At 49.4% G+C, this 26,519-nt stretch overlaps 1 protein-coding gene across 3 annotated transcripts in view; it reads left to right on the top strand.

Moving 5' to 3' along the window:
* Nucleotides 1–26,519, top strand: part of PGAP6 (post-GPI attachment to proteins 6) — a 1,624,027-nt gene that overhangs the window by 591,065 nt on the left and 1,006,443 nt on the right. For all 3 annotated transcript variants that reach the window (XM_069646777.1, XM_069646775.1, XM_069646776.1), the window contains exon 8: nt 18,656–18,779. In XM_069646777.1, the coding sequence (XP_069502878.1) occupies nt 18,656–18,779 (124 nt within the window). The remainder of the gene's footprint in view (nt 1–18,655; nt 18,780–26,519) is intronic.

The following is a 26,519-nucleotide window of genomic DNA, read 5'->3' as shown; positions in this document are numbered from 1 at the left end:
GTGAGGGTGCCGTGGACACAGAGGTAGCAGTATACCAAGTTTCGAGGGCTTCCTCAAAATGGCTGCGGAAACAGAGCAAAGATCCTGCGTAAACTGGTCAGCCCATTGGTTAGCCCAGGGATACTTCCGAGAAGGCTTACTTGCAGGTTTTGTTGAAGGTGCCGAGAATAGTTGGTCCCACTGTTCTAATGGGTTGAAGCGTCTTCGCAGACCTTCTAGGACGACCAGGTGCAGCGGGGTCCCATGGGACGACAGCGGGCTCAGGGTGCCAAACCTTCCAGCGGTTCACCAGCCATTCTTCAACTCGGCTTCTTAGTTTCAGGATACTTGGATCCTATCCTTCGTTCAGTGAGAACTCCAGAGATCCACATGGTATGGGTGTGTTCAGCCTCCTCTTATCCAAAGTTCCCTTCGTGCCAAAACGCAGAGGACCAATGGGAGATCAGCTCACAAACACAAACTCCATACGTGAACCAATCATGGACCACGGTGGTCCCAGGCATTCACAGCACTCCAGACACTCTGGCACCTAGGATGTGTATTGGGGACAGACACCACAGCCCACATCCTGGAGGCACACACACAGGGCATGCAGAAGCCTGCGAAAGCTTGGCGTTCGCGGGAAACTGAGTGACCAAATAAGGACTGACCCGGGTCAGCTCGACCTGGGGAAGGCAAAGGGGCAAGATGGCCAAAGGACAGGACAAAGAACCTTGTGGCATGGCCATTTTGGAGCCAGGCCACCTATTCATGCCAAACGCGGTTTAACACGCAGAAAAGGGTTAAAATTATATGAAAAGATAAGCTGCCAGCTGCCAGCAGCCCTGTCCATGACACAGCTGCACATCTCCTAAAAAGTCCTACTAGAGTATCTAGGGTCTTTGAAAATGAACGAGACCCAATTGTATTTGTATTTATTAATTTTGATAAAGCGCTTTACAACAAAATTACAATAGAAGCATGAATATCAAACTAGAATGAAACACTCAATAACATTCTGCACAACAATTAGCTGAGGACAAAGAATGAGAGAAATGGAGGAAAGTAAGAATGGAGTGAAATAGGATCAGGAAGGAGGATGAAGAAGATGAGATTTTAAGGTGGAGCCGGAAGGAGGGTTAGGAGGAGATAGAATGGATTTGGGGAAGTGGGGAGTTCCAATGTAGGGGGGCGGGGAGCTGAAAGGAACGGAAGCGGGAAGGGGCACAAGGTGGTGGAAGAACAGAGAGGAGGAATAGGTCAGCAGAACGGAGAGGACAAGAGGGAGTATAGAAAGAGAGGAGGGTGGAGAGGTAGGGAGGGGCAAGATCATGAAGAGATTTAAAATCAAGGCAGAGAAAGTTGAATTTAAGTTGGGAATGAAAGGGAAGCCTGCCAAGAGAAGAGAGCAAAGAGGAGATGGAATCAAGAGGGGAGAGAAAGCAAGGTACATTGTGCACTTATTACCTGTTGCAGAAAAGTTGCTACATTGGAAGAGGACTAAGGGAGACAAAGTCTCCCAGTACTGACTGTTTTAAGGGCATGTCAGTTTCCCCATAAAATGTGAGAGAAAGCCCAGAGGAGTGCAGCAGAAGGCTGTGCTTCTCTGGCAAAGTCAGTCTATGGTGTTTAAACAGCAGCACGAAGTTTGAGGGTGTATAACTGGAGGGAAAATTACATATAAAATGAAATCTTTCCTAACAGAGTTCCATCGGGGGATAAAGTGGTGGGGCATCCACTCCAGTATCGCCTGTGGCGCAGGGTTTCAAAACCCTTCATACCAGGAGACGGTCACCATGGACGCTTCCCTGGAAGGCTGGGGAGCCCACACCAGATGTCTGCATGCCAGAGGCCTGTGGCTGCTGTAGGAGAAGGATCTCCATATAAACATCCTGGAGCTACGGGGAGTGTTCTGGGCCCTCAAGTGGACCTTCTGTCTCTGAAGGGCAAGGTGCTGAGGACCTTCACGTACAACACCACCACAATGTTCTACATCAGGAAACAGGGGGGCACTCGATCCCCAGCGCTTTCCAAGGAAGCGCAGTACTTGTGGTGCTGGGCTGTCGGACAAGAGATGTTCCTTGTTCCTCTTCATCTAGCGGGAGTGAAGAGCACCATAGCAAACTCCCTCGGCAGGAGTTGCGCTCCTGCCACGAGTGGGAATTTCGGCAGGACCAGGTGGACCTGCATCTTCAAGTGGAGCAGGCCCCAGATCGATCTGTTTGTGACAGCGGCAAACTCCAAATGCCAGACGTTTGCCAGCAGATTCCACCAACCAAGGAGCTTGGGGGATGTGTTCTCCGTCCTGTGGGACGGCCTGTTCCTGTAAGCGTTTCCTCCGTTGCCTCTCCTGTTATGAGTCATCAACACACTCAGACAGTGCTAGTGCAGGATGATATTCATCACCCCGGCGTGGCCGAGGCAGATTTGGTATCCGGACCTTCTCAGTCTGTCGGCATCACCCCTGGTCAAGCTGCCGGTGGTTCCAGAAGGAGGCGCATTCCTGCACAGCGACCTAGGGACGCTGAACATGAGGGCTAGGCTCCTGCAGCCCTAGAGTTTGGTGGATACGAGTTGCCTACTGCCTGAAAAGAGACCCTCGCCAAGGCCAGGGCATTGTAGACTTTGAAGTGCTACGGTCACAATTGGAACCGTTTCGCTGTGTGGTGCCGGATGCAGAAGATTGCCCCCTGAGGGTCACGGCCCGCAGATTCTTCCATACTTGCTCTCCTTGGCCAAGGCTGGCCTGGCACACGCTTCTATCTCCCGCTAAACAAGGTCTCTGGGAAGTTCTTCACTGTGGTCTCACCGACTCAAGGAGTTCCTCAAAGGACTTTATCGATCTTTCCCACTGGTGAAGGCTCCTGCCCCGACATGGGAACTTAACATGGTTCTGACAAAGCTCATGGGGGGGTGCCCTTTGAGCCGATGCATCAGGCCACTCTCACGTTCCTCTCGTGGAAAATGGCTTTCCTTGTGTCCATCACCTCTGCCTGGAGGGTGGGTGAGATCCAGGCCCTATCCTGCAAGCAACCATACTTGACTTTTCACAAATTGAGGGTGGTGCTGCAGACGCACCCCTCGTTCATGCCGAAGAAATTCCACCTCAACAAGCCTTTGGTGTTACCTGTGTTTTTCCCAAAACCTTAGTCACCGGCTGAAAGAGCTTTGCACTCGCTGGACGTTGCTCGTGCTTTCAAGTTCTACATGATGTGCACAAAACGTTTTCAGAAGACTTCACAACTGTTTGTGATCTTTGGTCCTGTGAACCATGGGAAGGCCTTGTCCAAGGCTTCCATTTCATGGTGGCTCTCTGGCTGCTTCATGCATTGACATTGGTTGACGAACCGACCTTTGACCTGCCGTCCGAGATCCCACTCCACCAGAGCGATGGCTGCGACAACGGTGTTCCGGTCTGGTGTGCCCCTGCTGGACATCTACAGGGCTGCTATGCGGAGGTACACGCACACCTTCATAAGGTTCTACTGCATCGACAGGGATTCCAGAGAGGAGTCCAGAGTCGGCCAAGCAGTGCTACGTAACCTGTATGCTTGAGGCGAGTCTGTTCCAGACGTAAGTTAATTGTTTCTGTTGAGCATTGCCGCCTCCAGTGGCTGTGTAATGTTGTACTGCTATGTATTTGTTATTCATGAGCATCTGAATCCATGCAAGACGCCATGCTGGAGAAGGAACAAGTTATTTACCTGTAACAATTGTTCGAATGGACTGTGTCCTCCAACGTATTCCTCATCTTTGACATGCAATGTCCACCTTCGGCTGCTTTGGAAAACAAATTCGGCTGAGGGCGATTTGCGTTGATGGAGTCGATGTTCCTCCTAAAGCCTCCGTCGAGGGTGGCGTCATCAAAAGTAAGTGGCACGTGCGGCACCCGTTGGCCTCAGTTCCGTTTTTCCGGCAAACGCGTTTGCTTCGTGAGAAACTCAGCGCGCCTCATACGTGTGAAGTATATTTCCCTATTGTTTTTTTGAAAATAACTCTGTCTTCGTCATCTACACTGTCGACACCTCGGTCCGGTTTAAAAAAATGTAAAGACTGCGGCCCAAAGGGTGCCTCGGAGAGGGCCACGAAATGGATACGTGTTGCAAGTGTCAGTGCATGACGGGAAGGCCTTGAGGGAACGAAAGGGGAAGCTTCAGGTAGGAAAAGTTTCCAAAACCCTAAGTCCCGACCTGCTAGGCCTTTGACAGATAGTTGAGAGGTGACACTCCTCGCAGGATGAAGGCCAGGCGTTCTAGGTCCAGGAGTTGCTCCCACCACTCATCGTCTTCTTCGGAAGAGATCGAGGAGAAGGCCGCCAGTTGCCTTCATCAACGTCTTCGTCAGACAGTTCCGCAGAGACAGTGGCATGCCCGTCCAAAAAGTCTACACCCACAGAATGGGAAGCTTTCCGTATGGAAATGCTGAAAATCTTTGAAAAACAGTCATGCTCCGACTGAGCCTTCTATGGAAGCCGGAAAGGAGAGGTCTCGGCCTAAAACTTGCGTGCCCTCTAGCCTGGGTAAACAGCGTGATCCACATCGAGAGCCCTCGAGGCCTCGACCGGAAAAGAAATCGAAGGATCACTCGAGACATGGGGAGAGATTGAGGTCGTCAACGCCTTCGAAGCCCTCGACAATGGTGACGCCCATCAGGCCCTCGACCCCTATTAAGCCATCGATGCAACTGTTGACATTGACTCCAAAATAGTCGACGCCAGTTGCGCCACTTTTGCCAGCTCATCCACTGGTGCCTAGTGATCCTCAGAAAAAGGCACTGGCTAAAACACGGTCAACCCCTTCGACAACGTTGAAGCCTCTGGGTTCTAAACCAGCAAAGATATATACTCCCTCACGTCCATTTTTGAGGAGGAAGAGCGTTCAGATGAGGAGGCTGCCCGTTTTGGGCTCCAGTACGGTACACCTAATGTGCTTGAATGCCTTATTTCAGAGGAGAGTAAGATGCAAGATCTCTGACAATTTGCACAATGCTAGTGGCATTGAGAGTTCGCCCGAGCTGCAGTTCGGCAAGCCAGAACCAGGGGAGCATACTGACTCCTCGTACAGACAGCTCATGTCTAAGGTTGTTTAATACTTGGATTGGTCTAGACCTCCAACACCATATGATCAGGATGATCTGACCGACATTCTGAACAAGGGTCCGCCTACTGATCCAGTTTGACCTTTCCATGTAGCACTTCAAAAAAGGGTGGTCAGGAATTGGGAGACTCCGGAAACTAATCTGGCAGTTGATAAAAATCTTACTAAGAAATACCGCCTCTCCAGTAGCGACCCCTGGCTACCTGCCAAAACACCCCACTCCCGAGAGTCTGTTGGTCCAGGCAGCTACGGCTACCTCAAAACAGGCAGCATACCCTTACATCCCTCCTGATAGGGACCATAATGGTGTACATGGGTGGGCCCAAAAAGTATTTTGTGCAGGGAGCATGGCATTCAAAAATGCCAATTCCACTTGTGCCCTTGCAAAAGGTTTGTATACTCTTTGGGAGTGTATTTCTAAGGCGGCAGAGCATATTCACGAAGGGGATGAAAGGGACGGCTTCTTAGCTATTGTCAAGGACGGCAAGGAAGCCATGTGTGAATCCCTTCAGTCTGGGTTGGATTCTGCAGATAGCATCAGCAGTTCCATTGCTACCAGCACCGTGATGCGCAGGTTTGGGTGGTTGCGGAAGTCGGGTTTTGCACCTGATGTGCAGGCTAGACTTCTCATTGATGGGTCTCATCTTTTTGGCAGCAAGGCTGACGAGATCCTTGAGAAGTTGCAGACCTCCAAGGCGGCAGCCAAGTCTTTGGGTGCCGCTGTTAGGCAACCTCAGCCTTTTCGTCCTAGCGGACAACCTTGGAGGGGTAGATATTTTCGCTACTACTCCTCATTTGGAAGGGCTAGAGGAATGGCCAGTCAAAGAGGCCAACGAAAATGTCCTTGTGGTGGACGAGGTAGAGGTGCCAAGCCAGCTCAAGCAGCAGCTTCTTTACCAAGTGACCATATCAAAGGAGATCCAAAATGTAAGGGTAAACCTACAGGGATCAGCACAGTCTCCTTAGCCTTCACTCCTGAGGAGGAAGTCCAAATGGCTAGTGCTCACTTTGAAGTCTTTGCTGAAGAACCTTTGGATCTTCAAGCAACTGTATCATTAGAGTCCATGGGTCTGGTTAGTAATCAGAATAGGAGTGTGTATGACTCCATACCAGAAAACTCTAAAATGTATTACATGGACAGTGTTCTTGTCAATGGCCAGGATACTCCTGCCCGGCGAGACTCTGGGGCCAGCAGAAGAGTAGTGGATGAAAGCTTTTTCAGGTCTGAGGATGTTGCTAAGGCACCCAAAGGTCCCACTAAATTTTCTGGGTACTTGTCCAAATGGTTCCAATTCTACCAGCCCTCATACAGTGTAACAACATGACAGTGATGATCCCTGTCAGGGTTCAGACTGAGGTGCCTGGGAGAGTCCTGTTGGGGAATGATCTAAGAACTCTAGGAGTAGTATCCAGTACCCCGAGGCCTCCCTGTATGGAGACCCAGAACCAAACCAAATTGGCTAGAGAGGCCACCTTAAGGAACCACTCTAAGCCTGTGGGAACCTCTACAGAGAACCCCACTACAAGCCCTGGTGTTGGTAAGTTGCCCTCTGACACAGGCACATTTCAGGCTCAAATGTTAGGGAAATGGGAGCCAAGCTCCATCATTATTCCCCCAGTTTTAGAGTCTCTGACTCTCCCTGCTTCTGAGGAAGAGGAGGATAGACCAACTGGAACCCTACCTAGGTGTAACGCTCACCTGATTCCCGCAGAGGCGCCGGTCTTGACTGGGTGAATGCCGTATCTTCAAAGGTGATGTGTAACACACGGTTGGCTCTTTGGGCTGGACCTCTGTGCACTGTATGTCTGACTCAATGAGTAAGATGTCTGCAGATAGAAAATATGGGATTAATGAACTGGGGTTATTGGGTGCCTCTCTCCTCTTCCCTTTCTCTTCTCCTGTAGAACCCCAAAGGTTAACGCCCTCACCTTAGGTAAGTGAACGCCGAGCTCTCCATCTGCCTCGGGGCAGGGTGCCGTAACCAGTTCCTTCACTGGATAAGGGTGCATGCCTCTTGACCTCAGAGGACTGCTGTCCGTCGTTAACTGCACGAACGGTAAGTTCTGGGCGCTTCAAATGTCTTAAAAGTCTTTTGTAATGATATCTCTTGTTTTGCAGAGTTCCGGCGATGGCGGATGGCGGGCTGATGAGAGTTGAGGATCGAACCCGCGTGAGGAATAGAAGCGCCTGGAAGCACGTAGGTAAGCGCTTGTAGCCTGCTTCACGATGCGCACTAACTGTCCCTTTTATCTTGCAGGTACAAGTTCGGAGCTTTAGAGAAGCTGAAGGGTGCTGGAATACCCACTGGATTCGGCATGGGAAGGAGTAATGGCACGTGAGTAATAAAGTTGCCCAATGTCTTTAAACGCACCTTCTTTTGTCTTTCAGATGCGGGATGCAGCGCCGAAGGCCTCCGGAGCGTGCGAAGAGCTGGTAAGCTTTTGTCTTTCAGATGCCGGAATGCAGTGCGAAGACCTCCGGAACATGCGAAGAGTAGGTAAGCCTTTGTCTTTCAGATGCCGGAATGCAGCGCGAGGCGTTGGTGACAGCCGATGGACCAGGTAAGAGATGCGCTGCCACTGAAGACCGTAGTGCTAACCTGTTCTTTCTTTGTCTTTACAGGTGCTGCTGAAGACTGGATTCCAGGATGGTAAGCCTTTGTTTCCTTAGGCCCAGGATCAGAAGCAGAAGACACGATGAGCGTTCTGCTGCAGAGAATGCAGAATAACGCAAAGCAAGATTCATCCATCAGGTCTGGTTTAAATAGCCTCCTGTAGTGCTTAGGTGTCTCCTTCCACAGCCACGCCTAGGTAAGAAAAGAGTTCCTGCTTTCCAGAAGAGTTCCAGTGTTCTGAACCTAGGGAGTGGCTCCTGCCCCACCCAACAGGAAAAGTAGTCCCAAACAGAAGAGGATCAGGGGCTCAACTGGCAGGTAAGTAAGCAGCATGGTCTGCTGTAGGTAAGTCCACCCAAGCATTATGAGCCCGGCGCTTCCAGCGCTGGGACTGGGCATCTTTATGAGCCTGGTGCCACTGGCGCCAGGACAGGGTCCAAAAGGTCCCAATTGGGACTGGCTGGCACTCGGAACCGGGGTTATGGGTCTGCTTCCAAGGGAGTCGGGCAAGTCCTGATCTTTTGGAAGCAGAGATCATGACACTAGGCCTAAGAGAACTGGTAATTCTCTGTGCTGGTGGAAAACCAGAAAAGAAAAGTCTAAGGCCAAAGACCTTCAGACTATTGGACCTTCTACTGAAGACTCCAACCTAAATCCTAGTATTGGGAGGGAAACTCCTAAAGTAGGTAAGGGTAGATCTAAGAGGAAGAAGAAGCATGTACCTTGCTTATCTCCATCCCCTCCAACCAAAAGGCCTAAGACCCAACCTTCTCCCAACAGAGAGGTGGTGAGGACCCCTGGAGGCCCTTCTAGATCTAAGGGAATCCTTTATAAGGCCCCCTTGAAAAAGCCTAACCCAGGTTCAGAAGTTGTACCAACTTCTGTGGGACTGGTCGACCAGATCCCCTATAGTTTTAAAAAGACTGATGTTCCTCAAAGGGTTTGTAGGTCATATAGTTTACAAAGGAAAACCTTTGATTTGACCATAGAACACAGGTCAGGGTGTCACCACCAAAATGCTGATGGTCTCTCTAGGATGTATATCATCGACTAGAGGTATGAGATTCATCCAGGAGTGGATTAAATCCTCCTGTCCCTTAGTCTGGGGGTGGGGGTCGAGTGTTGGTGAGAATTCTCTGTTAAGGCTCATTTTCCAAACCTAGTGAGTCCCCCAGCAGCTTTGCTGGATTTTTGGGGTTTATTTTTTTCTCCTGCTAAGAGTGAGACTCTTTTTCTCCCACTCTTAGGCATGATTTGAGAAGGTCCTTTGACTGTGAATGTGTTTTATGGGCTATGGGGTCTTTTACTCCATAGGGCTTCATGTGTTTTTGGTATGTGTGTTTCACAGCACCCTCAGTGCAGTAACACAGGGGTGTCATAGTGACCCCCAAACATAGACTCCATACCCTGGGACTGACTACTGTCTCACAGGGCATGTAAAGTCACCATTGGCTTTACTAGCCTCAAATTGTGAACAGAACCAGTACAAACCATCATATTGTGGAAGTACTGGTAAGGGGTAATTCGATTGCCCCTGGGTTTGTTTTCCAAGGGGGCACTGTCCAGTCCCCCCTTGTCGAGTTTCTGGCTGGTGGCAGTGGATACCACGTGAAATATTCCAACAGAATATTTCCTATGGGATTTTCCCATTCATTTTAAACGCACCACTTTTTGGTGCAATGTTAAAGATACCGCCGGGTTATTTATTTCATATTTATTCCCCGGTTGGGTCTTTTTGCCAAGACTCGGTTCTAAAATGGCGTTTGTGTTCGCCTCTGAAACTCTAACCCAAGTCGGGCCCTTTGTTCCACTTTTTGGCGGGCTTCTCCACAGAAGCCCCCCAAATGGTGCCACTCTGTCTGGGGTCTACAGGATGTGTGGGAGGGGGATTAGGCACCCTGGACTGAGTTGCCTTGGCAACTCAAGTCGCACTCTTGTGTGATTGGCCCAGTGGTGAGCCGCCCTGCTCACCGCTTAGCATGTTTGAGTGACAGCTAGGCTGTTGAATGGGGGTTTTTCTGCATAAAAGCAGGGCTTTGGGGACTGGAACTTCAGAAGTCGCCACAGGACCTAAAGAATCCAAAGAGGGGAGAAGCTGAGCCATCTACGACGACGACACCACTGGTGGAGCCCTGCTGTGTGAACTCACCACTTCCCCGACGACAGAGGAGATCTTCTTCCAGGATCGTCTCGTGGTCGAATCGCCTGTGCCAAGGACCCCGGCGGCCGGATAGCCGCGAATAAAAGGGTTGTACATTTATACCGGGAAACTCTGCGGCTGGTTTCTTCGCTGGCAGTGCAACGACCTCCAGCTTTCTTCCTCGTCGAGAACATCTCTTCCTCTGGTTGAAGCCACGACTTGCACCCGCTGCCAGGAACAACTGCCACCGCTGGAGCTTCATCACCATTTCAGGTACTGTGTCCTGCCTGGTCTCCGTTGCAACAGATGGTCCAAGATGTCCCGTAAATCCTTCACTTTCTAACCAGGGTTGACCTCAGACCTGCTAACTGTACCTTTCTGAACGGATCCAACCTCTTCTGATTTTTCTGCAAAGACTTTGAGTGCATTTCCACTGTGTGATCTTGGGCACATTCCGCGTTGCTCTCTCCAAGAGTGGGCCTGGCCTATGAACTTTTTTGCTTTACAGTAGACCCTGCCTTTCTTGACTTGCTGTGGTTTCTTAAAAGTGTTGGTACTGTTATCTTTCTACTCTGCCTTTTCTCTCCCTTTTTAAACAAATTATTGGAGTGCCATCTACAGTTACGCGCTCACCCCTGTTTTGCTAAATAAGTGGTCTCTTAACCTAGACTTGTCGAATAATTAACTAGGGAGGTGTATATACTTATAATGACTGTGTTTGAACTTGCTTGATATATTGGTGCCAGTGTATTTTCATAAGGGTGTTTTTAAATAAATAATTATATACTTTTATACCAAAGCTCTGGTCAGTGTTTGCTTGTTCTACTGTGTCTTTGGCCCTATTGTGTATACTCTATATACTGCCTAACTCTTCTTGAGAGAGGTCTGACTGCTCAGCCACAGCTACCAGGTAAATCTGGGTGGTGCAGACTGCTACCAATTGGGTTTACTGCTTACTCCTGTAGTCTTAAACTTTTTGCAGTGATCCCTAAGGGAACTGCACAGGTTTCTGCCTAGCAGCCTCCGCAGCAGCCGCTTCAAAACCACTCTGAGGACTTGAATCACAACTCGCCAGTGGGGGGCAGACTTTCTCGGCATCTAGAAGAATGGCGAGACATTACATCAGAAGCTTGGGCTCTGGAAACAATAGCCCACGGTTACTGCCTTCCTTTCATAAAGAAGCCTCAGACCAATCCACCTGGGAAACACTCTTTGAGGATTCCAGATGCGCTCCTTGTGCAGGAAATGCTGACCCTGCTAGAGAAAGGCGCTATAGACCAGTGCCTGTAGCGGAGAGGAAAGAAAGTTGGTATTCCCCATATTTTTTCATTCCCAAAAAGGACAGAGGACTGAGACCCATCTTGGACTTGAGATACTTGAACAGGTTCCTCAGGAAGGACAAATTCAAGATGGTCACACTTTCTCATATCCTTCAGGCCCTCCAACTCTAGGATTGGTTGGGGTCATTGGACCTTCAGGATGCTTATTTTCATGTGCCAATCCATCTCAAGCACAGGAAATACCTGAGGTTCGCAGTTGGCGGCTTGCACTATCAATTTCAAATCCTGCCATTCAGAGTGACCTCTACCCTGAGGCTTTTCAACAAACTGATGGCGATGGTGGCAGCGAGTCTCAGGAGAGGGGGGATTCACGTCTACTCCTACCTAGACGATTGACTGTTCAGTGTGCGTTCTCCCGAACAAGCCCTGGATCATCTCAACGTTACCTGCCCCTCTCTTAACAAACTGGGCTTCTCCCTCAATTACAAGAAGTCCCATATTACATCTTCCCAAAAGCTCCAATACATTGGGGCTGTGATCGATACATCCTTGGGAAAGAGCTCGCCACCCGAGACATTCTTCAGATGGTAACAAAATTTCAGAGTGCCCAGAGTCTTCCGGCCTTCAAATTTTTGAGGTTGCTCGGCCTTATGGCATCCTGCATTTTTCTGGTGCCAGAGGCCTGCCTAAGAATGAGATCCCTTCAGTGGGCTCTCAGAACTCAATGGTCCCAGTTCTCAGGAAAGATGTCGGACTAGGGTCACACAGGATCTTCTGTGGTGGCCTGTGAGGAAAATATTTTGAAGGGAGAACCCTTTTGGCAACAATGGCCGCAGATAACTGTCGTGACCTTCCGGATGGCCTAATGGAGGTGTTGCTTTCGGCAAGAAGGCCAGCAACAAAGTCTTTGTACCACTGCCGTTGGAATACATTCTGCAACTGGTGCAGGGATAAGAATGTGGACCCTTTTCTATGCAAAACACCAGAGGTGTTCTCTTTTCTACTGTATTTGGCCCGATCTGGGGCTCCAGGTTGGGACCATTAAAGGTTATTTGGCGCCGCTTTTCATTTTCAAGCGCTTGTTTGAGGAAACATCATATTTTAAAATTCCTTTAGTGAGTCCCTTTAGAAATTGTATCACCAATGTGTTCCCTCCATCTCCTTTTCAGTTTCCGGGTTGGGAACTTAATCTTGTTTTAAAGTTTCTCATGTGTGCACTATTTGAACCACTCCATTCATGTCCTTTAAGACTACTAACATTCAAAACCATCCTGTTAGTAGCGTTAACATCAGCCCGTAGGGTGAGTGAGTTGCAGGTACCATCTTCTAAATCCCTTTTATGGTCTTTCATAGGGAAAAGGTCGTCCTTAAGGTCAAACCTTCATTCCTACCTAAGATTATATCAGACTTTAGTTTGGGACAAAAGATAGTATTACCTACTTTTTACCCTCCACCTCATCCTGGCAAGGAAGAGGAGTGGCTGCCTAGACTTGACCCAGAAAGGGCTCAGAGTTTCTACATTTCAAGGATGTCAAAGTTTTGTTTAGATGACCAACTCATTATAGGATACACGGGTCATCGACTTGGACAGGCTGTAAATAAGCAAACATTGTGCAGATGGATTATTTTGGCTATTACTGAATACTATAGGCTGGCCGGGAAAGATCCCCGGAAGGCTTGAGAGCCAATTCCACTAGTGGAATGGCTACTTCTGCTCTACAAATAGGGGTTCCAATAAAAAATATTTGTGAGGCAGCCGCTTGGTCTACCATTCATACTTTTACAAAGCATTACTGCCTTGATTCCACCTTAAGTCCACCTTAAGTCAGGATGGAAGCTTTGGGAAAGCAGTCTCTCATTTGATTCACAACAACCCTTGATGACAAAATTCGTACTCCCTCCGCCAAAACGATACTGCTTTGGGAGTCTCTCAAAGATGAGGAATACGTGGGAGGACACAATCAATTTGGAGAACAAGTTACTTACCCCTGGTAAAGTTCTTTCAACTGGATGTTCCTCCCACGTATTCCTCATCACCCCCTCGCAGCCTACCCCGCAGTAGAATTACCATGTTATTGCAGTTGTACGCTCCTTAAGAGTCTGGTATGTTCTAAACCATTTTAATGCTGGTAGTTCGACTGTAAGAATGACATGAAAAAAAATGAACTGCAGCCAATGGGCACCCTTGCGTACTATGTATACCTTCGGTGACATCATCCTCGAGACGTAGGTCCTCGAGGGACATCTAGTCGACCGCATTGACGCACAGCGACCTCTGCCGAAATCTTATTTTGAAGCAGCTGAAGCTGGATATTGGAGATATCAAAGATGAAGAATACGTGGCAAGAACATCATCAAAAGAATGTTACCCGGGGTAAGTAAACTTGTTCTTCTCCCAGCTCCAGGTGGGCTGTGGGCTTCTTCAGCTTGGATCAGTTACGTTTCTCACCCCCTCTTAATTTAATTATACTCTTTGCCACGGGTGGGCTGTGGGCTTCATCAGCTTGGTCGGATCAGTTACTTTTCTCACCCCCTCTGAATTTAGTTATTCTCTCTGCCCCGAGTGGGCTGCAGGCTCTAGTAGCCCAGATCATCTTGCTGCTCCTTCTCCCTTGCTTGATTTCTCCCTGCTTAGTATGTAGTGCTCTTGGAGTTTATTCGTCCCTCGTTAAAGTCCTTCTGCTAGCCTCTTGTGGGATCTTGACTTTCTTAACCCCTAGTGGGCTCTGGGCTTTCTCAGCCCTGGTCAATGGCTTTCTTATATCCTCTCACAGGATTTTGCTTTTATCAGCCCCCAGTGGTCTCTGGGCTTTCTCAGCCCTCGTTAGTGGATTTCCTCTGTCCCCTTGCAATGTCTTGATGATGTTATCCCTAGCAGGTTCTGGGTTTTCTCTGCCCTATCTACCACTGACCGCACCTCCCTCCAACCATTTTCGCTTAATAGCTGTATGTTCTTTTGCCGCAGGGCTCGTAGTCAGCATCTGGATCTCTGGCCCGGCTGTTTTGTGGCTTCGCATTGGTCTGCCCAGTTGCTTCTCCTGCTCCTCTTCTTCCCTTTCTGTACCTCAGCTCTCAGGCTTCGGAATGCCAGTTCTTCGGGTTACGTTGCTGCGTGCTTCCTGCTTCAGTGATAACAGACTGACAGGGGTCCCCGCCTTCATCGAAGAAACAGCTGTACTTGCAGATTCCTTGCTCTCCTCCCACCATGTCCTCTGCGTGGTTCTCCTTCCTCGGTACAAGAGACAGTCTCACCCTTCCGTGCCTCATTGTGGGTAGTTGCTCCAGATTTCGTGACGGATGTTCTCTCCCTGATTTGGCCTTCTCCAGTCGTTAAGTTCCTCCCCATCACGTAGAAGAGAAGTCCATTAATCATTGGCTTCCAAAAGAGGTGGCGCAAGCAGAGGTCTGACACCAAGCAATCCACCTTAAAGGTACTCTGCATGTTATCTACAGGTGCGCTTCTCCTGTAATCCACAAACATTAGGCTCTTATGGTTAAAGGGAGATGGAATGTAACCATGTCATAGGCATTCCTTGTCCCCACAGGGGGGGATCTCGTTTGCCCTGTCCCCTTCGGGGAGGGTGTTGCATTGCAGGCTCTCCTCCTTAGTGCCCAAGGTGGTAACACCCCCCTGGGGACAATCCCTGGATTTGTCACAATGGATTACTGATCTTTAGAGACCATTTTAGTTTGAGGTACGTCTGGGCTAGGGAAGGAACGGCCCTCACTAGGCTAGATATATATGGATGGCCCTCAGCAAGCCCCTCTTCAGTTTCTCTAATATAAACCCTTAAACTGACTTAAAGGGTTGCTGTGGTCCTGGGGCCATCTGCAACAGTGTTTTTGTTTATTTTGCACCTTTTCGTAGTTGAGGGTCAGGCATTCAGCCGCAAAGGGTTATAAATGTAATTATTTGAAAGGCTTTGTACTTTTCTGTCTGTGTTTGCCCAAAGATCAGGATATTGTAACTGTAGTTAAACACATGTTTGAATGGGATAAGGGTGCATTGAATCGTTTCTTGGAAAATCTTTGCTGCAGATGATGTGCTGAACTTTAACTTTTATATCTGAATAGGCCTAGGTGTGTGTGTAGAATGTGGTTATTGCTCTTGTTGTAGCCTTGGTTCAAGTCAAGCGTTTTCAGTCTCAAAATCATGTTTTCAGTGTATGGGCCAGGGGGGTAGTCCAGTTTAATGGCTATGTTCTAAATTCTCATGGCTACAGAGATGCATAGTCGCCCACCTGCTTTTGGTTCAATGACTAGTGGGAAAACCTATGATGTTGGGACTTTTTCTCCCTCTGATGTCGAGGCGAAGTAGTGTGTCACTTTCTTCCGATACTTGGTCTTGTAGATGAAATCCTATTCTGCGAGGATGTTGTGCATATTTTCACTTATGTGAAGTTTGACTAGTGTTCTTTATTTTCCTATACCCTAAACAGTCCTGGGAATTGTATTTATACTTCTGCTTTGGGGTGGAGCATTTGCAGGGATTAGATGTCTGGGTACTTCCCTTTCTGCATACACCTCTCAAACTCCAAACCAAACACAACCAATCCTACAGCACAACAAACCGCACAAACTTCACTACATTGAAACGGTGTCCAGTCAATTGGTCGACAGCAAACTGGTCGACTGCAATTTGGTCGACACCATTTGGTCGAATGCCAAATGGTCGAATTTTTTTTTTTTTATGTGTTTTGTGGGTTTTCGTGTGGGGGAAAAAAAAAAGAAAAAAGGGGGTTGGGGGGGACCCCCAAAAAACCAAAAAAAGGGGTAAAAAAAAAAAAAATTCGGCCATTTGGCATTCGACCAAATGGTGTCGACCAATTGACTGGTAACCCATTGAAACAACAAAGCAAAACACACATAGCCTTGCACAACAGTACACGACGACTACCGGCCGCAAACACCCCAGGCCCAGCCAACGGACCCACCGGGCTGAGGCTGCCAAAAGCACATCACTACTCTCTTGCTTTTTTCCTGCTTCCTCCCACTAACCCAACCCCCCCTCTCCCTTTTCAGAGCCGCCAGAGCGCCAAGGGACCACTACGGTGGTGATAGTGCGCAGTACAAATGTCCTTTAACATTAACATAACATGTCCAAATTGTTGATGGTAATCTGGTAGGTGATCGTTTATATAATTGAGGCGCAGATTAAGGTCAGTTTGATGGCTGAGGAGACCGCGTTCTGGTGCTGAGCTTTCGGGTATGTAAATGATCTTGACCCCGGGTTCAAGGTGCATGCTAATTGGACTTGGCACGGTAATGGGTGGTCAGAATCCAATTGGTATATGTGCGGACTGGACAGTGTTAGTGTAAATGATGCAGGTTCTGGAAGTCTTTGGCACTCATTATGTTGAGCTACCCCATGTCAATGAGGAATCATATGTTGACTCGATGAATATTTTCGGGCTCCTGGAGGTATCTGTAATTCCTTCCATGAGATATGTCCATACGCATTAGTGATTGGATCTGGTAAAGGTTCCCTCTGTGGCAATACCTGGTCTGTCGTATTTAGTTTCCATTGAGCATACTGTTTGTAGTCTCTGTGGCTTCCTGTTCATTTGTGAGGATTGTGGTGGATGTGGTAGTCCGTTCCAGCACACTACTTGAAAATGATTAGCTTTTGTATGTAGGAAGCAGTGTCCACATCAGTAGTATGATGTTTTTACTTTTCCCCGATGAGGAATTGTCTTGCCTGGGCAGGAGAGCTTTCAGCGTGTGGGCTTCGCCACATGGCAGTGATATGTTCCCGATTTGCGAGAGACCTTGTTGCTGCCTGGACATGAACAAATGCCTATACTCTTGTAAGGTCCAGAGTTTCTTCTAAGGACAGAGGCTTTTTGGGGAGGTGTTTTAGGAATCTAGATGACGGGCACCCTTCAATGATGCAGTCTGATGGCTTCATCATCTGAGAAATTGGCAAACTGGCATTGTGTCAATTTCTTTGGTATTCACATGACAAATTTGTTAATGGGTTTGTGTGCTTGTACATAACACTGGCTTAACGCATACATTACAAATTCTTGGTTGAGCAAAGGAGGAAACAGTTTGACAAGGGTAACCAAGAGGACAGCTCAGCTGGGAGGAGAGTTTGGATTATTTCCTTGATAACACGTTCCACCAGATTGGTGAAAATGTCAATTTGATCACAGGTGCCGTCATCACCTACAGCTTTAATGAAATCATTGAAGTCATCAACCCCTTCCATATCTCTTTGACCTCTATACTGTAGAGGGGCCATTTCCGGTACATGGCTTTACTGGCAATTGTGTTACCAGCTCTCTAGGAAGCTTGGGTTTAATGATCAGTATTGCACATCGTGATATTGATTTCTGACTGCTCTTGCTGTCTGTGTGTACGCGCGCCATGTGTGCATGGCAGGAAGGCACCGTATTTGAACAAGTGGTCTAGGTTGTGGGCACCTGGACAGGAGGATCCTTCTAAGCAGGTCATTTGATCTGGATCGTTTGCAGCAGCGGTTGAATGCATGACCGTGTGACTGCATGACCAATTGACTGCATAGGTTCCAGGAGTAGCCCATATCGACAGTCCAACAAAGTTTGTTAGTTGTGTGTCTGAAACCATTTCGTTGCCAGGCTGTTTTGTATTACATTGGCCCAGAAACAAAAGGCAAATAATTTATGGAATAACCATTTCTTTAATGCTTTTTTTTCGTTTTACACAAGCTTGGATTGGAACTTGCCTTCTCTCTCCAATATTCAGTGCTTTTCCTTTGTTTCTTCCCCTCAGACGCATGTGAACTGTGGTGGCGCATATGTTCCATTATTTCCTGTCCTCATCCCTTTTGATCCTTTTGCTTGTACCGTGTGGCTTATGAGGAGCATAGTAACTAGAATGAACTTTTAACAGCTTCCTCAAGGGACCAACAACCTGCTGCTTAGTTAAGCAAATGCACTAATATCCTCCCTTAGCCTGGTTTAGTTTTTGTAATGCAAGGGTCCAAAACTGGACCACCCTGTTGAGCAGCCTTGGCCTTTGAGTGATGTAACACTTGCATAACTTGAAATTTATTTTCTATGGTTTTCATGCACTTGGGTGTTGTGAATAAGTTGTTAATGCATTTCCTTTTTCTGAGCAATAAATGTAGATACATTTAATATCTGATTGCTGTGTGCTGTACATGGATCACCTTAGTGCAGCTCTGATTGTGGTAATTTTGCTACTGACCACGCCTTAATTAGTGAGCACTGCATGGTCTAACTTGCCTACCAATTTTCTATGTACAGTATATGTAAATTCTCATTTGTTGCGAGTTTAGCTAGGTGAGCACGGACAACCCTTTCTTGATAAAAAAAAAGACTAAAAGAGTATAGGAAAACTATATTACCTGGTAAAAGTGTCAAAGTAGGAAGAGGTGTGAAGGTAAGAGGTCTGGAGCAGTCATCCTGGTAGGAGCGTCTTTGGTTGGTAACCTGTGCAAATTAATGTTGTGACAACCCTTTTTTCGTTTCATACTAGAAAGTCGTGGACAAAGATTAGTTTATAGTGTACCTGTTTCTGAACAGTTTCTTTGCTTTCAAGCTTTTTTCCAGGGCTATCTTTTCAAGCTGAATGCCAGCATCACTGAGTCTGCCTGTGGCATTCCTTTTCCGGAGACAGGCAGGTGGTACTTATCTATGCAAGTCATCTGCCCAAAGAACCAGAGGTCAGTCAGTTGTGTGACTTTATGCTTTAATGGAGTGGTCCTATTTTTTGCTTATGCTTTCTCAGTTCACTAATTGTCCACATAAATGGCACACAAAACAAAAACGTTTTATATGTTTAACAGCATGTCATTAGAGTGTTGTTATTGGCACATAACTGTGACATGCTTTACTCTGCATTAGTTAGAAATGTTATTTGTTTTGTATTATACCGCAAACTATCTGATTCAATTTTATCATTCACCATTCTTCTTTTTTTTTTATAACCTCTTTATTTACAAATTTTACTTTTTGTTACATAAAGAAAAACCAAACAAAACATACAGAATACACACAAAACACCAGGGTTAAAGCCCCACTGACAATAATAAGGTATCCTACCAAACTAGGTAAATTCCCTCAAAATTGTGAAAATGTAGTTTAACAGTAACAAAAAAAGAAAAAGCAATATAAGCCATCTCAAAACATTTCGCCCCCGAATAAAAATAAAACCAAACACACAAAGCAAGAAAAACATCCTCAGACATACTCACCCACATCCACACAGAGCCTGCCCAAACAGTGCACAATATAAAGCAATCAATACTGACCGTACAAACTGTTAAAGTGCGTCCAAAGTTCTAAATAAAGATCCTCCTGATCTTGCCTATGAAACCTGTAAATCGTTCAACCAGCTCCCCACCAGTGGCTTTTTCTGGTTTTCCAAACTTTCAGAGCCTGCTTCGCCGCTACTACCAACACCTTGTCTATCCACTGTCCATATCGTCTAGCAACCTCGCATCTCCCTCTCCTAGATAACAATAGTTTGCAAAGGCTTTCTTTGAAAATAAATAGTTAAAATCGTGTCCATCCATCCAACGCATAGAGCAACTCTACAACATATGTACCCGAGGGCCCTCCTCCTTACCAGAGCCTCAGCACACATCATTGTTCGACAAACTTAAACTATGCATGCGTACCAGGGTCCAATATAAATGTCCTAAAATCTTCTGTTGGGTAAGTCTCAAGTTCAGGTCCAATTTACTTCTCAAATCTGCCTTTTGCATCTATTTCCATTCCTTATCCAAAATGTCACACCCCAAGTTGCCCTCCCAAGTCTATCTTAGCTTTTCCCAGGATTTAACAAATTAAGGGTCCATAAGCAGCATTTTAAAGTATGTAGACACCATACTGGGTGATGATGCAAATATAGCACATGCATCTGGCTCTTTTCCCAACGAATTAGACAACATACCCAACATCTGCGACAGAAGTGACTCCAATTCCCTGAATCTACCCAATTCTCTTTTCTTCAGACTAAACATACAGAGATGGTCCGCAAAGGGAACCATCTGTCCCTCCTGCAGCACATCACTTAACCTCAGCAACCCTCTTGAGATTCAACTTTGTCAACATAACGTCCTATTTGCAATCTGGAGCCCTGGATTGAACCAAAGCGAAGCCCTATAATGCAGCAATTAATTCTGGCCACTGGAAGTCAACCACAAGGCAAGAGCATCGCATCAATCGAGCGGAGTCTATCAATTATGTTTGGCATTTTCGCCAAAGAATAATCATTATCCAACAAAAACGGAGAAAATCTGTACTTCTCTATCATTATCGAGAGTGGCTCCAGTGAACACTCAGGTGCAAAATAACGAGACGCCTTTTTTAATAAACCCTCCCTATGATAATTGGCAAGATCTGGGTGTAAAGACCGGAGGGGATGGGGTCTGTACTTCCGCTCTCTATATGGTAGACCTAGTCGAGCAATCAAGGCCTAGCTTCTCAAGAGGTGATGCAAGCTGGTTCTTAAGTTCAGTGTAGTCCCCAAACACCCACAAAGGAATGTCCACACACTGTATCGATCAAAACACAGTCTTTATATAATTAATATTCTAAGTGGTGTACACTATCACGATAACTCACTTTGTACGCAGAAATTAACAATGGTAAATATATACAATTCTAAATTGGTACCACTAACGTTGTTAGATCTCATTAAAGTGCATACAGTCAGAATGACGCACAGATCAAAATAAAGAGGAGGCTAGCAGTAGAGAGAGGAAGGAAAGCACGATGGTTGAGCAATAGGCAGAATACTGGTAACAACTGTTAAACACAGTTCTGTGTGGGAGGTGGCGCTGTGGAGCAGCCCAAGATGGCTGCCTAGCCTTCGAGCTCCGTGTGGGCTTGGTGTACATCTGCCTGCATCTGCGGCCACAACGTGCGATTTGCTCCCACACCTACAGGGCTGCTGCCCTTTATCATCGTGCTGCTGCCAGAAAAATCCCGGCTCTTCTACGACCCTGGGAACCCCAGACCGAGCCTCCTGCTGTAGCGGCCCTCGCCCTCGCGGAGGCCGCGGCGCCGATCGGAATCCCGCCCCCTCCCTTCGGTCTGCCTATCCCTCCGGCTGCTCTGTTGGGCGGACTGCGGCCCGATCAGGGTCCCCGCGGCGGGCTGCCTCACCGGAGACCTGTTGCTGGGGCCGTCGCCAGAGCGCGCCCCATCTCCGCACCCGGCGTGTGCCTTCGTCGCCATCCCCTGAGGGGTAGCTGGACCCCTGAAGAGCGCGGAGCGGCGCTCCCTTGAAGTGAGGAGCGGCCGCCCACACAACCTGGACCCTACCGTGGATGTGACCGTTGCCCTCGCTGGGGCCGCGGCGCCGGCTTCCCCCCGCCCCCTCCTCCCTGCGGCTCATCGGAGACCTGTTGCTGGGGCCGACGCCGGAGCGCGCCCCGGCCCCATCTCCGCAGATGTGAGGAGCCCACATAACCTGGACCTTGCTGCGGATGTGTCCGTTGCCCTCGCCGGGGCCGCCGGCTTTCCCCCGCCCTCCCCTCCCTGCGGCCCGGCAGGGCGCTACCTGGCTCCTGCCTGTCCATCCTTCCTGGGCGGACTGCGGCCCGATCGGGGGCCTGTGGCTATCTGGCCGACTGCGGCTGCCCCTCCTGGGCGGGCCGCTGCACTGGAGATCAGCTGCTGGGGCCGTCGCTGGAGCGCGCCCCGGCCCCTATCTACATTTGACTGTGGGCCTCTGCTCCCGTCCCCGGTGGGGTGGATGGGCCCCCGCTGAACTTGGGCACTGCTCCTTTGTGGCGAGGAGCAGCCACCCGCATACTTTTGCCCCCCCTCTCGAGTCCCTGGGGTTGCCTTGCCCACCGGATCCCGCCTCTCGCGCCCTGGGGGGGTGGCGTTGGAAGCCCTTCCTGGAGGACTCACACCGGGCCCGTGTGCCCCACGGTGCGGGCCCTACCCGGGTCGCACATCTCCTACCCTGCACATCGCCGTGGACACTGACCTTTGAGCCCCGCTTTGTGACTCTGGTGTGGTGGCGGGGGGACTGGCGGGGCGGCGGTTGCTAGGCCAGATCCCGATTTTTCACTGGTGCTGAGGCGCTGCCCCCCGGATCCATCTCCTGAGGTGGCCAGCCCGGTGGTCCCGACACTTCCTCTCTGCCAGACCCTGGGGAGCCGCTCGATGCCAACATACCAGCTGCGGTCGGCTCGCCCGTGCCCCCACTGTGCCCCACTTCCACTTCAGCTGGGATAACACCGGTCTGCACCCCTGGTCTGGGGACCACGCTCCTTCCCCCGGTGGCTGCCCCCTCTGCCGGTGTAGCTCCTGGAGCTAAATCAATAATGCCTAGCAAGATCAAGGGGACCCCCAAGGGGGGTGCCATGGACAGATTTGCTAAAGCTGTCCCGAGAGGAGAGGTGGAACAGGACTCGCCCATTCAAGAGGAACCGGAGGTTGACCATCACCCCACTCCCGCACCCCCTGATCTGACTACACTCATGGAATCGATGGCCAAGAACTTTGCTTCTTTTCACGGGAAATTGGACGACATCAACGCCAATGTTGCTTCTCTAAGAACGCGGGTGGATCAGGCGGGGACCAGAATTTCCGACGCTGAAAATCGTATATCCTCCAATGAGGACGAAATACATGCATTGCAGGATACTGTGGCCTCCCTGTCGCGAGACATGCGTAGTGTGAAAGCGAAGTGCGACGACCTTGAATCGCGCTCTCGCAGAAATAATCTGCGTATTATAGGGGTCCCTGAAAATGCTCTTAAAGGACGCATGGAGGACGCTGTGGAATCCCTGCTAAAGGACCTTCTGGGCAACCCAGCCCTGTCCCCATACTTTACCGTTGAGCACGCTCATCGGGCTCTGTCACCGAAGCCCAAGCCGGAAGACATCCCGAGACCCATTATAGCCAGGATTCTCAACTATCGGGACAGAGACCTTATCCTCCGCCTGTCGCGAGAGAGGGGCGATCTGCGCCTCGAATCACATACTATAAGGATCTTCCCGGACTTCTCAATAGCGGTCCAGCAGGAGAGGCGTCAATTCATCGGAGTCAAGAAGCTGCTTAGAGAACGAAACGTCCCTTATGCTATCCTGTTCCCAACGCGCCTCAAAATCACACACAATGGGAAGCTATATTTCTTCACTGTTCCGGAGGAGGCGGTGAAATTCATTGAGGCGCACCTACCGCTCCCCAATCCAGTGGGGGCCCCTGCCATTGAGGGGTGAGTCGATGAGACACAAGCCGGATATTATTTCTTCATCCAGAACATCCGAGAGTTGGAACGTGTATATGGAAACAACGCACTACAGATCCATCGCATCAGGCTCCCCCGGCGCCTGACCGGGCTGAGACTAGACCAGAATACGACGGACAATACTCTCCCGCCCCACGGGGCGCCGTACTGTCTATGAACCCTAGTATATTCCTCATCCCTGTCTCTCCCGCAAAGCTCAGCTGGGCCTGGAGTCCTGTCTTGAGATCCGCTTATAGCAGAACCTATTCCTGACAGCATTTGCTGTCCTACATGTTAGTCTAGGAGCCGCCCACACGGCTACAGCACACCTCACTGCAATTGCAATGTTCTGGGTTTATTGGTTGTCACTGCTTTGGTGCCCCTGTTGGGCACGAATTGGGCATCATCCCTGTTGGATTTCGCCCCCCGACCTCCACCTCTTGGGGAGAGTCGGATTATTTGGTGACACCTATTTGGGGGGGCAGGGGATCTACACTGCGAGTTGGGGGTGGGCAGTGAGGGTGGGGGGTGGCATGGTTGGGGATTGGGGAAATGTTCTAGAAAAAGGCAGTGGCGGGATGGTAGACTGCTGCACACCGGATCACTTGTATTTGAGTATGCTCATTCCCGTATTTGTATTTAAACAAGTGTGGTGGGATGTACATTAAAACCGTTGAGATGCACGCAACTGCTTCAATCACGAGCACTCTGGGACTGTGGGACCTGGTGACTTCAGAGTTGGTAGCTCGTGGTGGGGGAAACGGGTATGGGCGCCACCAAGTCGGAGATCACTCTCCATGGCCTCCTTGTTTAGGGATATTGTTGGCTGGAGCGCTAATATGCCGGTAACGATAATGTCTTGGAATGTCCGGGGCCTAAGTAATTATACCAAGGGCCGCAGGATCATGGCATATGCCAATAGACACGGCTGCAAGGTACTGCTCCTACAAGAGACACACTCCAACGGTCCGCTGGCCAAAAGCATTGCGCCTACTTGGGGACCCCACAGATACTTTACTTCTCATTCCACACGTGCCAGAGGAGTACTGACATTGATCCACAAGTCTCTTAAGTTTGTCCTCCACAAGAGGTATATAGACACTGATGGGAGGTACATTGTGCTGTACTGCGCCATTGCCAATAGAGATTATCTACTTGTCAACACCTATGGCCCCAATGTCGACTCCCCCGAATTCATTGACCAGGTGGCGTCCATACTGCTGGGGTACATGGGAGTACAAATCATCTGGGGTGGGGATATGAACTTTATTCTGGACCCCACCGTAGATAGGACTGGCATAGCCCCCAGGCCCCTAGCAGGCGCAGCGCGCAAACTCCTGTCCCACTGCAAGACACTTGACATCCATGATGCATGGAGAGCTCTACATCCGCTCACGCGGGAATACACCTTCTACTTATCAGTGCACGACAGTTCATCCAGGATAGACTTATTCCTATTGTCGGGCCCTATGCTAGGCAGGGTTTCTGATACATGCATACTTGCACGTACACTATCTGATCACTCACCGATTCTGTTGTCCGTTGACATGGGAATACCGGCCCCCACCATTAATACTTGGCGCTTTAAATCGGCCGCCTTACAGGACATTGTTTTCAAGGCAGACATACTTGCAGATATTCAGTCCTACTTTGAGAACAACTCACCACAGGACACCACCCGTGGGATCCGCTGGGACGCCTTCAAAGTCTTCATTAGGGGGGCATCCATTTCCAGGGAGTCGGGGGTCCTCAAATCCATTGGAGCCACCCTGTCACGCGCTGAAACTAAGCTACGAGACCTGGAGCGTGCCCACCCGGCCTCCGTTGACCCTGGTATTCTCTCCCAGATTAGTGAGGAACTCAACACTTTCAACGAACAGGCCAATAGGGAAGTGCAGTATTTTAGTCGACCGCAGGCTGCACGGAAATATGGTGAGGGAGATAGACCTGGCAAAACACTAGCCGCCTTGGCCAGGGGGGAGTGGGGCCAATCCCAAATTACCTGCGTTAAGGATAGCCACGGGACGACCCATTGGTCCGACCAGCGTATACTAGAGGTTTTCACAAGCTTCTACTCCAAACTATACTCTCAACCCCCCGAACATAGTGAAGTCCAGAGGCGCGAGCTCTTAGACCAGATTCCCACCACTATCGTCTCCCTGGCGACAAGAGAACAATTGGACTCCCCCATTACATTAGATGAGATAGTTGAGGCCATATCCAGTCTACCGAGGGGGAAGGCGCCAGGCCCCGACGGGCTTACGGCGGAATTCTTCCAGGAGCATGTGGCCATATTGGGCCCCGAATTGCTCGAGGTGTGGAAGGAGTCTCTCCGGCTGGGATCCCTCCCTCCGTCTCTACGCGAGGCCGTTATTACGGTCCTCCTCAAGCCTGGTAAACCCGCCGACGACTGTGGTTCGTATCGGCCCCTCTCACTCATGAACCTGGACACGAAGATCTTCGCCAGGGTGATCGCCAATCGCTTCCTCCCTATTATGCCATTCATGGTACATGAGGACCAATCTGGCTTTGTCCCCGGTAGATCCACATCTCACAATATTAGGAGGCTCCTGAACGTCATGGCTCGTATCAGTCAAGATGTGTGTGCGGTGGCGGTCACATTGGATGCCCAGAAGGCCTTCGACATGGTGTCCTGGAAGTACATGTGGCTGGTCCTGGAGACTATGGGCATCGGACCCGGGATGATCGCATACATCAGACTACTGTACACTTCCCCGGTTGCCAGGGTTCGCGTCAACTCCCAAACATCTGCCTTGTTCCCTCTCTTTCGGGGCACCCGCCAGGGCTGCCCGTTTTCCCCGATCCTGTTTGCTCTCGCCATTGAGCCCATGGCGGACTTTGTCAGGGAACGTCACTCATGCAAGGGGATACGCCGATGACGTCCTGCTGTTTATCAGGAACCCGGATCTCCACCTTGACCCTCTCCTCCGGGACATCACTCGTATTGGAACATACTCAGGCTTTACTATAAACTACACCAAATCCGAACTTTTCCCCCTCACGCACTCCACGCTCCGACCGGCCACCGAATACCCGCTCCGCTGGTCCCCTAACGGGATTAAATATTTGGGAGTTCAGGTGTCTTTGACCAGGGAGGCTCTCTTAACCAACAATTACTCAGCAGTGGCTGAATTGGCTGAAACCAAGATCGCCCGCTGGCGCTCCCTCCCGTTATCACTAGCTGGGCGGC

The sequence above is a fragment of the Ambystoma mexicanum genome, chromosome 2q (genome assembly GCF_040938575.1).
Source record: "Ambystoma mexicanum isolate Mex_15411 chromosome 2q, UKY_AmexF1_1, whole genome shotgun sequence".
In the NCBI taxonomy this organism is placed as follows: Eukaryota; Metazoa; Chordata; class Amphibia; order Caudata; family Ambystomatidae; genus Ambystoma; species Ambystoma mexicanum.
Note: the sequence above shows the minus strand (reverse complement) of the source record. Positions and strands in the feature narration are given on the sequence as shown.